General features: G+C 36.1%; 1 protein-coding gene across 6 annotated transcripts in view; it reads left to right on the top strand.

Annotated features, from left to right (window-relative positions):
* LOC113048001 (glutamate receptor-interacting protein 1-like) overlaps positions 1–14,863 on the top strand; it is a 226,551-nt gene that overhangs the window by 155,864 nt on the left and 55,824 nt on the right. For 4 of the 6 annotated variants that reach the window (XM_026209485.1, XM_026209486.1, XM_026209487.1 and 1 more), the window contains exons 2-4: positions 3,785–3,865; positions 12,293–12,428; positions 13,912–14,057. In XM_026209485.1, coding sequence (XP_026065270.1) covers positions 3,785–3,865; positions 12,293–12,428; positions 13,912–14,057 — 363 coding nt within the window. The remainder of the gene's footprint in view (positions 1–3,784; positions 3,866–12,292; positions 12,429–13,911; positions 14,058–14,863) is intronic. The other 2 variants (XM_026209490.1, XM_026209489.1) reach the window with 1 other exon arrangement.

The raw sequence follows: 14,863 nt of genomic DNA, 5'->3' as shown, positions 1-14,863 counted from the left end.
ACGCTCTGATATAGGAGCGAAGCCTTGGGCCACTATATGGAAAACACCCACATGCTGTTTTACACGTCTTCGTAGGAGAAGTCCATGAAATGCTTTGAAACTTTTGCATGTAGGAGCATTTTGCTGATGGATTATTCTTGCTTTTCACCACATGAAAACAAATAAATCTGCTTCCACGCTGTCTTCAGTGTTGATTTTCCGAAATAGCACTAAGCGTGTTTGAAGACGATGATCAGATTACTGAAATAAAGGTAAACTTCATTCCATGGTGCCTTGGGTTTAGAACCTGTGGTAAATTCAGAGAAATCTGATTCCTGGATGTGCCGATAATCCATTTACTGACCCCTCTGTCAGTCTGGTCATCACTTGCTTTCACTAAATGGCTTGAAGATCTGAAGGTCTGTGTGTCATCTCAACACATCAGCTAGTTCATAGACACTGTGGGCTTACAGTTGCGTTGCATTTTATGCATTTTAAACGAGTCTGTCTTCTCTGCTCTCTGGGGAGATGCAAGCAGTCGGCTGTCGTCATAGTCTGTGAGCAGTGCTCTTTTTTATATAAGGACTACCCAGCAGATTGTATTGGAGGAAGGTGGGTAAACTGGATTGAATCTCCAATTCATTTAAAATCTATTGGCAATTAACTGGCAGTATCAAATCGACTTGTCTATCAAAATAAAAACAAACTGCTGCTACATGTTCTCTGGAAAAATCATTTAGAGGAACAGAGCACATCAGGTTCTGTCAACAACATATTGGTTTTAGGTAGATACTGTAAAGGATATTTTTTAATTATTATTGTCAATATTTATATTTATCAGATGATATTACATTCTTATTTGTGAGTTTATTTAATTTTAAAATTATTTCTGCTTTCATCAAGTGCTAAATTAAAGGGATAAAGCTAGATTTTAGCCCACATTTAACTCTAAAAATATCACACAATTTTTTTTACGTACTCTAATCTCCAATTAATTTAATACAAATTTCATTCTGTACAAAATGTTGTGTTGCCAAATTCATCACAACATTGATTTTAAAACTTCTGATTTTATTGCGTTGTATTTTTATTTTTTAATTTCTATAGATAAATTACCGTAAATTTGTAATTTAATCAAGGTTTTTATTACAAATACTAAATAAACTGGAATATTTCTTTCTTTATTATTATAATTTTTTTTTTAACCAAAATGTTGCTGTTTTACTTTTTTTCCCCCTGGTGTCTATTAGATTTTGAATCCCAGATTTGTCATTGTCTTTTGACTTTTGGAGCTCTCTGCATGTTTGTATAGCAGGAAAGTGCTTTTGAATTTCAGCTCCATGAGTACAAGCACTCTTTCATGCTTTAATTTCACATAGTAATGTGGCTTTATTAAAGGGGCATTCATTAATTTAACAAGTTGGTGCATTTGATTTGACACAGAAATGCCCCAGGAGTTGCTGTTAACTGACTGAAGTAAACGGAGAAGACTTATTTCTAATTCCCTGTGGTCTTCTGAAGGTTCCTGTTAATTTTGACCTCCCCTCATTTCCATGGAATGACTTATTAATGAGAGGGTATTATAATACATCCTGATTCAGAGCTTTTTCTGCCTTTTGATCAGAAAAAAATAAAGCAGGAGTGGGATGTTACGTTCATTCGAGGCTCTTGTGCAAAGTGACTTGTGTCCAGCCTATTTACCACACTAAAGACAAATTAACCAATGAATGTGTTTAGGAATGAATTGGTATAAATAATATCAGACGCTCATTTAAGTGATGCTAATGAAGCATAAACTGTGTCCCTCATTCATACTGTATAGTCTGTATACATATTGTATATCTATTTTTTTTATAATTCATCATATTTGCATGATATTTCATAATGTTTTATCAGTGTTACTAAACTAGTTTGAATTTTTATTTTTTTTTTTCAAATAAATTACTAGCTCATGGAGATGGGAGTTGAAACACACACTAATTTTGAACAGATTTCAAAATCACATAAATTTGAAATTAAGATTTTTAAATGTTTTTGAAAGAAGTTTCTTATACTTACCAAGGTTATTTAATAAAAATACCATAGAAACCGTAATGTTGTGAAATATTATTACAGTTTCGAATAATTGTGCTATATTTCAATATATTTTCAAATATGATTTATATCCTGAACCAAATGGGCATATTAAAATAATTTCTGGAGGAGCATGTGACACTGAAGACTGGAGTAATGATGCTGAAAATTCAGTTTTGCCATCATGGGAATAAATAACATTTTCAAATATTTTCAAATAGAAAACTGTTATTATAAACTGTTGGAATATATTATATTATCACTGCCTTTTTTGTATTTTTGATCAAATATATGCAGCCTTGGAGAGGAACATTCTTTTTAAAAAACATTAAAGAACTGGATTATTCTAAACTTTTGGCCACCAGTAATATCTGTTTATTGACACACGATTTAGCAATTACATTTTTAGGCAATTATTAGTATATTCATAAAATTCTCCCTTGAGCAGCTTAAGATCATTATGCATGACCTTATCTGCATACAATTTACATATTTGCATTGCAGACAAGACACATTAACAGATACAATGGTGCATTAACAGTTCTAGAAAGGCAATAATAGTCATGGATTAATAACCATCATCTCTCAACTGTATCATATTAACTTCTGATTTAAGTGCTCCATACTACTTACTACATACTAATTAACATCATACTAAATATAGTGCATCAATTCTTATGAAAAAGGATTTGTTCAGAGTTCTCACCCTAATTGCGAACAAGATTAATAGGGAAAGTGACGTGACATTCAGCCAAGTATGGTGACCCATACTCGGAATTCGTGCTCTGCATTTATCCCATCTAAAGTATACACATACAGCAGTAATCACACACACACCGTGAACACACACCCGGAGCAGTGGGCAGCCATTTATGCTGCGGCGCCCGGGGAGCAGTTGGGGGTTCAGTGCCTTGTTCAAAGGCTCCTCAGTCGTGGTACTGAGGCTGGAGAGAGCGCTGTACATTCACTCCCCCCACCTATAATTCCTGCCGGCCCAAGACTTGAACTCACAACCTTTGGATTACAAGTCCAAATCTCGAACCATTAGGCCACGACTTAATAGCGTGCCTCACCAAGCAGATTGCCGTCCACTTATGTTCAGAAATGATGGGATATAATGAAAGGATTTTTATAATTGTCATCCTTTTCCTGCTGTATACATTTCCATCCAGTCTCGTGGGCACTGATATGATACGTGTGATCTGCTGTCAATTCTGGCTGCGCTTTGCTACTGCAGTCAAAGCAAACAGCTGTCCCACTGTTCTTTAAGGGCTTCATAATGACGGGACTCCCGCTGTCTTTGCTCGGTATTCCACGGCTATAAATCTGAGCACACAATCGGATGACCACAGCTGGAGCTGCTCACACTCAGAGAGAGCGGTGATGCACTCACCATATATCACAGACGGGTGGCCACTGCTCTCTTTTCAACATGTAGGACTGGCTGGGGAGAGCGATGTTGTTGTCTGTGTGCCTTTTTAATACATTTAAGCATGTGTGTGAAGAGCTGACAGCTTCTTGTTCAGTTGACTGTTGTTGAAGGCTACATCTCTGAGAGTGTGTTGGTCATTGTTATAGCTGTGTCTATGACGGCTATTTCCTGTGAAGAACGCCCCCTTGTCTTCAGCGCCTTTGACTTTGTGTGTATTGCTTGCATGTGAACATAAGGACAAGGTTTTGCTTATGAAAACCATTGTTTTTTTTCAAATGTCTTGGTTTTCTTGTTTTTCAGATGAGGGGCCCTACACTAAACACTCCAATCCCTCCAGGCCACCAGATGGTGCTCTGGCCATTAGGAGACAGAGTATTCCAGGTACAGAGCACAATGTCTAACCTGTCTCTGCAGTAATGGTGTAAAATATGCTGGGTTTTATTTGAAGGTGTGATAGTATGATTCTCGAAAAGTGACATATAAAAAAGTGATTGTTTATCATTTACAGTGTACATTGACCAATGTGCCGCCATTTTTGTGTAACATCATACACTATTATCTCAAAAGTTCTGTTAAAAGTTTCATGTAGAAATTTGGAAATTGAAATGTTGACTTGAACTCAACATTAGGCACTACTCGGCAAAATAGTTGTTGTTTATTTCAGGTGGCTGTTTCAATGGCTGTTGTTGTGTCATGTTAGCTTAGCTTATCTTAGCTTAACCTTCCAATGCTTCTAGCTCTATGAAGCCTTATATATATATATTTTTTTTTTCAAACAGGATAGTGCTTATTTTAGATGCTGTTGTTACCAGTGTTATAGTAATATTTAGTTTATTTAGTATATTTAGTTCTATTTAGCCTTCATTTATTTTTATCAGAATTTTAGATTTAATAACTTTAGTGCTTAAACTTATTTTAAATCAAGTTTGTTGCAAAGGGAACATACTGTAGTAAAAAAAAATGTTTTTAAGCTTTTTTCATCTAATTTAATCTAATAATATATCTAATATATTTAATTTCACAACATTTCAATATTTTACATATAAGTGTTTTTGATTAACCTTTTATACAATATCTTTACATTATTTAGCATATTCTTCTGGTCAAATGTCTGAACACATTTGACTGAATTTACTTTTATCATGATTATTAAAGCATTTGTAGCGAGTGATTTCTGCTTAAAGACTTTTGTAAAGAATTGTGCCCCTCCTGTGTTAGTTGAGATCTGTTTTGAAGCGGAGCACATTTCTATGCTAGAGGTAAAAATATGTCTAGGAGGGTGTTGAAATAAATTTTCTGTATAATCTCTTAGTATAGAGCTCTAAGCACATCAAACCCATCTTCAGAAGCGGCTAGCGTTTAGAATGAAGGCTTTGGGGCCTCGTGCCCACGTTCTGATGTAGCTCCACACCGTGGGCACGGGCTTTTTGGACTGCCATATTAAAACATCCATCTGAATACAGATTAGGAGCAGACTGTGATGCTCCTGCCGAGTTCGGTGCAATTCGAGTTCGGTTTTGCAATTGAGGGTGCCAGAGATGGTGGCACTTCTCATAATGCTTCCTAAGAAAATCACTTACTTTTTTTTTCTTTTTTTTTTATTGGCCGTTACTGACTCAAGGCCTGAGCCTTATGTAATCAAAATTAGTCACTATAAAATGTGCAACATATTCTGATGATACAATCTTTAATAATGGCTTTTAATTTGTTCATTTGCATTATGCTTGAATTATTTAGCATTCCAGACATGTTGGATAAGTTCTGTTTATATGATTTGAGGGAATACTAATAATTAGAGTACTGCATCACTAAGTTTATATCTTGTTTTATGCAACAACAAAAAAAAATATAATGCTAATGAGTTGTTTATGAATAATAAAATCAATTTAAACAAAGGATTGAAAGTGAAGCATTAAGCTGAAGCGTGACTAGAGCCGAGTGGCTTTATTTAGAGAGACAGAAAGAACAAGCTTCCCATGCTTAGACTCTCCAAAGACTCTAAATGCATCTGGTAAGTGTAGATATCCTGAATTTTTAAAGTGTTAGTTTTAAAACATTTATATGCTGGGATAGTGGGAAATGGATTCATGTAGCAACTAATGATGAATTTTGTGCTGTGCCCCTCAACCTGAGACTATTTAGGAATTCATTTCAGATTTCAGAACTGATTTGAAGGCAATTTCAATTTTGGAATTTGAACTGAGGTAGCAAAGGGTGCATTTATTATAAAAAATAAATAAATAAAAACATTTTAAATGTCTTTACTGTCACTTTTGATTTTGATCTGTCATGATTTAATGTGTCCTTGCTGAATAAAAGTACTAATTTATTTTTTTAAATCCTACTTGAACAGTAGCTTTCAAAAACATTTTTTTTTACTGTATGTACTGTGTATGTATGTTAAGATGCAAAGCATATTTTGTATTTGTGTAGTTGTTGAATTTAGTTAGTAGCTTTAATGCATTAAATTTCTCTTTATCGTTTCAATTCATATTCCAGTTCAACACCTTTTTGCGGAATTCAATTCTATAATCCAGTGAATGAACTGAAAGTAAACCGTATGTAAAATTCTTGAAAATAACAGTAGCAAAACAAAGAGATCTTGGCTAGAAAAGCCTGATGACTTCATTTCAGATTCAACAAGTCTCCTCTCTCTCTTTCCAAGATTCTATCTCTGTGTTTTTATAACGCTGAGAGAGACGCCCAGGAGAGTCACTCAAACCGCTGTGAAATAATGCTGAGAATGGCTGAAGTCTCTCCATTCGTGCACTTTCACTGATCTCGCTGCACATTTAAATCTCCTCGATTAGTCCTCTGCGTTGTTATTAATATGGATGAGGGGATTAGCAAATTGTTACTTGGAATTTCGCAAATGAATCCACCAGGGGTCGTGTTCTTTAACTTGTTATAATCATAGCATGTTTTAAGCAACATACAGAGGAGCTGAGGTCTGCAGTGCAGGAGCGTCCCAAAGCTCACTGGGCTGCTGCTGAAGAGATACGGACGCATCATTCATGTACTGTATAGCCTCAATTTCTTGCTACCACACGAGCTCACGCTTGTCCCTTGGCATACACATCTCTTTTTAAATGCCATGTTAGCATTCATTGGGCAGGCACAGAATGAGTGAAAGAGACAGGCTGCTGACAGATGAGTTATCTGTGGATGGCAGTGAATGCTAGCTTGCAAGCTGAAAATGTTGCTGCATCAAAGTGATTTAGCACTTTCAGAGCTGCATGTAATGCAGGGTGCAACCGCAGAGGCGTCTAATAATTTGGCCTGAGGTCCGTTATCAAGCTGTCAAAGGTGTGAAAGCTTAATGGAGGTTTTGGCTCATTTTAAGGGCTGTTTGTGGTGCTTTCTTGTGAGCGGAGTTTCTTTGGGAAGTTTTGTTGTTGGGGTTTTCGTCAACTTCAGACACTTTTATATCCCCAAGGTTTTTTTCTTATTAAAACTTGCAGAAGGTCACATTAAAAAGGTCTTGAAACTTTTAACCCATGATTGATTTTTTTTTTTTTGTACTTTTAAAAGGTGTTTGTATTTAATTATTTTATCTAATTGTACTCTTATCTAAATAAAGAGTTGAATAAACAAATATGTTTGATGTTTAGAACATTTTAAATGTCTTTTATTGTCACCTTTGGTCAATTGAATGCATCCTTACTTAATAAAAGCATTTATGTATTTAAATAAAAATACTGACCCCATTTTTAATAGAGTAAATGTATTTATAGGCTTAAATGCATGCTTTATTATTTAGAATAACTGTATATATAATATACAGAGTCAGACAAATGCTATTTAAGAAAGTAGCCTTATAGCAAGTCAAAATATGTAATTTTCTGCATTCATCATTGAAATCATCAATGATTTTTGGATGAAATGGCCAACTCCTTTGTCGACAATGTTACTTCTTACAATCCTCTGTGATGTGTATTGTTAAACATTGTGAGCAAACTAATTAAATGAACTACTGAGAGTGTAAATATAATTAAGAGTTCATTTCAAGTCCAAATGTGGCCAAAGTCGGAAGAACCTCCCTTCCAAAGCAAACCTGGTTTCTCTGAGAGGTTTAAAACTGAATGTCAAAGGCAGATGAGTAAAGAGATTGTGAGTAGATGTGCGGGCTAGTACTTCATACCTCAATGGTGCAAAATCCATGATAAATGCGCTGAAACTTTTTTTCTCTCCCAGAAGACCCTGTTTGGTGCAGGAGCCAATAGATAGTATTTTCATTTGTGTTTTGTCCTCCTGCGGAGAAGTTAGTGCAGCATACAAATAAGAACAGGCAGTTTTTCACACATTAAGACAGAAATTTTGCCTTTTGAGTATTAAAATGACATCCAGAAGTACTTCTTGCTTGTGGTTTGGGTGATATTAAAGAAGTGCATTATGGTGGTGTTTATCAACTATTCTGATTATCTCTAAATGGTCTCTGTTCAGGGATATTGATCTCTGTCTCACATACAACTTCAAAATGATGTCCATCAGAAGGAAAATCAGCCTTTAAGAACCACTGTTTGTCAATTTTACTGGACTGAACAGAGTTTGATGACAAAAAAAGGGAATTGGGTGTCTCAGTGTAAAAGTCTGCTTGACTGAACATCATCAAAGAGAAATGCTGTATTATTTAAACACCAGATCGTTTATTCTCAGATTGCAAATATCAAATTAAATTTTTTATTTGATTAGTTATATAATTTTTCCTCCCTCTGAAGGGCCGGTTTAGAAATTCTTTAATGAATGCAATCTTTTTTTCCATCCATGTTATAATTGAAGCAATTGTTTATGCATGTGTTTGTTTTTATATCCTGCGAATGGTTGCTAGCATCAACCATTAGTCATTCCTGGTTCTATATTGAATTATGGCCCAATTTGTCATTTTGACTGCTAAAAGTTTCAATGGTGGATAGCCCATTCATTGCTGAGCCCACCTGCTAGTACGCCTACAGCCTTCATAGAGAGTTAAACCGTGAACTGACAGTGGGCATTTCACCAAATGTTTTCATAACACCTCCAGGCAATGTCACAGACACCTCGCTGCTGTCCCTGCCTGAGCTTTTCATAGAAAACAGAAGTATTTCCTGCACACTGTATGAGGTTTGCAGCTGGTGGGTCTTTTCTTATAGCGTGGCGAACAGCAGCTAAATGTGACTCTAGACCACAAAACTTGAAGTCTTAAGTTTTTCGAAATTTAGATTTATTTACTGAATAATTAAGCTTTCTATTGATTGAACATAGCATCCCTAAATTACATTACATTTGTGCAATTTATGGAAATACATTTTTATTAATAACAAATATTTTTTAATCGTATTATTTAAATAATGTATAATTAATAAATTTATGTTTAAAAATGTAACTTAACTTTTGGACAATAAATGATAGAGTGTTGGATTGCCTCTTGGATTGAAAGAGGCCTTTTATTATTATTTTTTCCTGTGTTTGGTTGGATTTTCCAGTGCATTATCTATCAAGTATGCTATCTGGATCAGTCTGTGTTCGCAGATTAATGTTTTCTGCCACAGATTGAAAAAGTGATAAGTGTTTTAACCTGCGAGTGCCTCAAATGGCAAGGTAGACGTCTATATCTTGCTCTCTCCATCACTGACTCCATCTGTACTTTTATCTCCTGCTTTGTATCATTCTCGCACATGCTGTGTCAAGCGCTATCTTTCTGTCTCTTCCCCTCAATACCCATCTGATGGGCATAACATTCGATCCAGCCACAGAAATCTGTCAGCTTTGAGAAAGCCGATGGCCAGTCTCATTACTGTAGCAACATGGCAAAGCAACACTCGCTCTGTCTGCCTCATTCAAACAGGAAAGGTGGGAGAGAGGACATAGAATGAAATGAGACCACGAGTAATGGGATCAACTTATCAACTTCCACACCTGTCCCAGTGTAGCCCTCAAAGCACAGCTCATTAGATCCCAGTGGCCCTTTTTCTTGCTCTGGGCCGAGATATTACTCTGAACCCTCAGTGAACTGAGAGAACCACGCTTTCCCCAGACAGCTTAAGACAGAGCTTGTAATATGACCATGGCATACTGTGCCACAAATTGTTTGGATATTGAATGACCCCAGTGGGCCCCCTGGTGCAGCTGCGTGACAGGGCTCACAACATGCATGAAGGATGCATTGGCTTGGAGGGTAATGGTATTTACGAAAAAGAAACAGTTCAAAAAGACATTTCGCAACCAGAGCTATGAAATACATTTTATTATAAATTCACCTAATGTTAATCTGTTAAAACGCTGTACATATGGCATTTTTTACTATTTACCACATTTAAAGGGAGTTAATTTAATGCTGCCACAAACCTCCGAAATACCCAGTATATTCCTCACCCGAATGCGAGGAGAGAAATGACAGCAACATTGATGATTTGTCCCACTGTAATTTTTTGCTGTCAGGCGAATCCCCAGCAGTGTAAAGTTATTTTTAATCAAATTATTTGATGAAAGCTGAAGGCAAATTGAGCAGTTATTTTACAATTAATTATCAAAATACTGGCACACAACATGAGGCCTGTTTATAGATTGAACTCCCGTTAATATTGATTCTAATTTTTTTCTCTCAAGACAAGATGTTTTGCATCTATCACGCCCAAACACACAATCACACACTAAATTATTCATCAGTTCCTGTTGGCACATTATACAGTAAGTTTGATTTCTCTTTCAATTAATTTGATGTCTTTGAAATATCAGTATGTTTGCCCTGCAAGACCCCTGCTTGGCTCCATAGGCTTGCCTAGAAGTTCAGGTTTAGGCCAGATATTGAGACCCATGCTAACCTCCCTCTGTCCTGGGTCACGTTTCACGTTTCTCCCTTCCCATGTCCATATGGCAGCGGTATCGATCTGAGACCGAGTGCAATGTCATATCTGTTTCTTCCTCTGCTGAGGTTACGGGGCGGGTGATTTGCATGTAAAGGTTTTGCAGTTATGGATTTTAAAGCAAAAATAAGATGATGGATTTGTAACAGATGACCATGATTTCATTGTCAATGCAGAAACTGTTCACTAGTGTATGCATGCCGAAATGGTTGTGCTTCGACCGATATTGAAGCATTGCAAGAAATGTACATTTCAACCACTCAAGATGATACACTGAGTTCTGTTTGTGCTTGTTTTAATCATTTAAGTATTGTTTTTTTTACTCTCAGAGCAGAAACTTTTCAAAATGCATCTCAGTGAATGTTCCACCCACTTTAACAAATTACAAAATTAAGAGCAAGGCTTCATTTTGGCATATTTGCATGTAGTTTCTAAACTTGGATTGGTGTGAAATGTTTTCAAGTTCAAAATTAAGTCACTCCATTAATGTGCTTTCATGTTCTATCAGTGGTGTTTACCCAGAATATTTATGAAGCTTTTTTGTTGCTAAAGAAGAGCAAGTGTCTTTCATTATAGCCTTTAAGCACCAAAGAGGCTCTTTTTGTAGACAGTGTCCCGTTATTGCTGTCGTCCTGTGGTGAGATGCTCAGCAACTCTGTTCTGTCAGTAGCCTCAGGGGGGTTTACAGCCTCGTCACTTCTCACTATCTATCCCGCCACAGAAAGACATATTGAGAGAGGAAAGGAAAGCGAACAAACACATATAAATCCATCTTTTCCTTCTTCCAGGCAGGAGAGAGGGATTACAAATCCCTTGTTTTAATTTCTTCTCCAGCTTAGACAGCTGATGTAGTGATGGCAGGGTGTCTGAGAGGGAGGGAGAGAGTGCCCTGCGTGCACAGATATGCAGGATTCTTAACTGTGACTTTGACGATCCCACTGAGGGATTGAATGACAGCCAGTCGATAGGGGAGCAACGCGTCTGTCCTAACCTGTCCAATCTATGCAAGACGGTGAGAAAGATAGTAAAAATAAGACGGAATGATTTAAGGGAAGCAATTGGAAAAAATACAAAAAATTTACATTTTTATATGAAGCTAATTCAAATTATGAAATAACCCTAAAAGAACTTAAAAATATTTATAACACTATAGTTCATTTATGTATGTGAGAATAGCAAAATAAAGTAAACTGTCATATTTTATTAGCATTTTCTAAACTATAGCTAATAAAATTTGATAATGTGTGAAATAATGAAGGTGTCTGAATACATTTCAGTGTGTGTGTGTGTGTGTGTGTGTGTGTATATATGTATATATATATATATATATATATATATATATATATATATATATATATATATATATATATATATATATATATATATATATATATATAGTTTTATTTTGTTTATTTTATAATTATTTCATAATAACATTTTATGTATATGTGTGTGTATATATGGTCATTTATTATATTTATAATATTAATTTATTCATGCCTCTTTTATTCATCTATTCATTTTTATTTCTTGTTTTTATTCATTTTTTCTTTATTTTAATTATTGTTTCTAATCAGTTTATTTTTATTTACTGAATTAAAAATTTTCCAAGTGAAGATCTTCCCAGGTGTTATCAAAGAAGGTTTTGTCAGTTTCCGCGCACCTCTGGGGAAGACTGTGTCCTTGACCTATTGCTAAGTGCAGACACACACACACACACACACTGAGCACCCTAGAGTGTATAACTAATTACCAGCTAGGGTAGAACGACAGAGAGAGAGAGAGAGAAAAGGAGTGTGTAAAAGAGGGCCAGACTGGGACGCCTGATCACAATCATTTAGAGGAGAGTGGGGTATGGCAGCGGCTGGCCTCCTCTGCTCCTGTAACCCTCTCATCTCCTGTCTCTGCTCTTCCTCTCACATTTCCCCCAATGATCCTCTTCCTCATCCCTCCTTCTGCATTGCAGATGAGTTTAAGGGCACCAGCACTGTGGAGCTGATCAAGAAGGAAGGCACCACTCTTGGCCTGACAGTCTCCGGAGGCATCGACAAAGACGGCAAGCCCCGCGTCTCCAATCTGCGCCAGGGCGGCATCGCTGCCAGGTCAGTATTAGCAAGGTTGAATTCGGAAAACACTGTGGCTCTTTGAAAACAGTGCTGTGTTTTCAAGATGTCTGACATCTCCGATTCAAAACTCGGGAAACATTTAGAAACAGTATTTAGTGTTGTTTGCTAAAGCTGTTGTTGTTAGAGTGAAAATCTGAACCCAACTCAAATTTTTAGCACATAACTCTTCCAGCTTCAGGCATGAGCAATGTCTGAAATCTTTGTTTGGCATTTTAGGGAAGAAAAAATTCCTTAGACTTACACTGAAAAGAGGTACTTAAGTCATTATCTAGCGAACATAAATTTGGGGTAGACTTAAGTAAGGCACCTAGCAACTACCCTAGCAACCCCATAGCTCAGTGTAAATACATTTAAAATGCCCTAACTTCATACTGTAGCAATCACTCATATGAACTGTACATTAGCGTTGTTGTGGCTAGTTTTGTACAGCTAGCAAGCACCAATCACATATTCTTTAGAAAATATAAAAACAACTTTCAGTTCAGTCTTGTAAGATGCTAGTTTGCAGAAATTCACCTCGAAGGCTTTGTGTTGTCAGGTTTTTGTTATCTTTTTGTGTTCATGCTAATAATTTTTGCTAAGACATCAATAGACAGGCCCAGAGAGATCAATGTTTACATAGTCATAGTCGTGCTGGAGCATTGTCTGGGAAGTATTTTCTGTGTGTGTACATAGTTTTTTCTGTACACAATGTCACTCTCTTTCTCTGTGTGTGTGAGAAGGTAGACAGAATATTTTAATCAATACTGCATTAGCCAGAACTTTCTTCCCATTTCCCTGTTGGCTGTCAGGCATGGCAGACGACCTACTGTTCGCTAGTGTATCAGCTCTCCCGTAAACACACATACCCACAATCCTCAGAAAAAGGATCCATACTGATATCCCAGAACACTGAAACACTGCACGTCGTATAGTAAAACCCGCACACGTTTTATACCCTCTTCTTCACAGTCACAGATACTTTTCTTCCTCAAATCAATTGTTCATATTTAAACGTTTCACTGCGTATCAACTCTTATATCTTATTACCACAGAGACACTTGCCCTTATAATTTTACTCAAGCTGAAATAAACTGCCTAACATCACACTTGTATTTCCAGAATCTGTTGACAATCAGGCCGTCTTGTAAAACGCGAGAGCTTTCATCTGAGTGTATGTGTGTCAGAGAGAGAGCGAGATGGAGACTGGAGCAGGCTGTCTTGATCTCACTAGATGCTTTCTTGGAACAAAGTGTTCCCTTCATGGGCTCAGATCAGCTATCAAAGCGCCTCCGAGCTCGACCTGACTCCATCTCCGCCTTATTTTCTGCCTGTCTTTATTGCTTCTCTTTCTTTGTTTGCTCTTTTCTCTCCTGCCTATTCACTGTTCTTTCTTCCTTCTTTCAGTTATGCAATTTCCTCCTCGCACATTTTCTCCAGCAAATGCGTAGAATCTATTTCTCGGTCTGTTTCTTTGCAGGAGTGACCAGTTGAACGTAGGGGACTACATAAAGTCCGTGAATGGAATCAACTTGACCAAGTTTCGTCATGATGAGATCATCAGTCTGCTGAAGAATGTGGGGGAGAGGGTCGTCCTGGAGGTCGAGTACGAGCTGCCGCCGGTCTGTAAGTGAGATTAGAAAATCAACTGTATCACTTATTATAATAAAAAAGCTGGAGTACTGGATTCTGTTTGGTCAGTCGCAGCATTCTGCAGGTAAATATGTTGAAAAGTAAACACTAAACTGTATGTTAAACAACTAAACACAACTGAATGTTGGCCCAGGAAACTGATTTTCTATACATAGGATCCTTTCATATTCAGAGTACATATTTCAGATGTACTTTATATTAATGCTTAATATAATATAATATAATATAATATAATAATTTCTAATTGTAGTACACATATAATAGTACAAAAATCTACTTAAATGTGTGCATATGTTTGTGTATTATATATAAATTACGCATTTATATTTTTATATAAATAATTGTGCATATTTACTGTATTTGTGTGTTTTTTACACACACACACACACACACACACACACATATTTGTATATATGCATAAAATACAATTTAATAATATGTGTATGAACTGTATGTGTATAAACAATTTTTACAAATTGATAAGAGAATTTTATCAAATTCAAAACTTATTTGAAACACACATTTATAAATGTAAATTACATGTGTATATGTGTGCACATATGTGTGTATATATGTAATTTATCAAATTATTTACTTTTTCATCTAAATGATTGTATTTTACACACACACTCATACATACACACACATACACACAAACATAATGTATGCATATGAACTTTTTTTTTTCAATTTGATCAAATTCTTCTAAACTTATTTGAAACCAACACGTTTCAATGATACTGTATGACATTATCCTAATCTGAAAATACAAAATAGCA

Source organism: Carassius auratus, chromosome 29 (genome assembly GCF_003368295.1).
Source record: "Carassius auratus strain Wakin chromosome 29, ASM336829v1, whole genome shotgun sequence".
Classification (NCBI taxonomy): domain Eukaryota; kingdom Metazoa; phylum Chordata; class Actinopteri; order Cypriniformes; family Cyprinidae; genus Carassius; species Carassius auratus.
The sequence above is the reverse complement of the archived record's forward strand: the minus strand, read 5'-3'. Positions and strand labels throughout refer to the sequence as shown.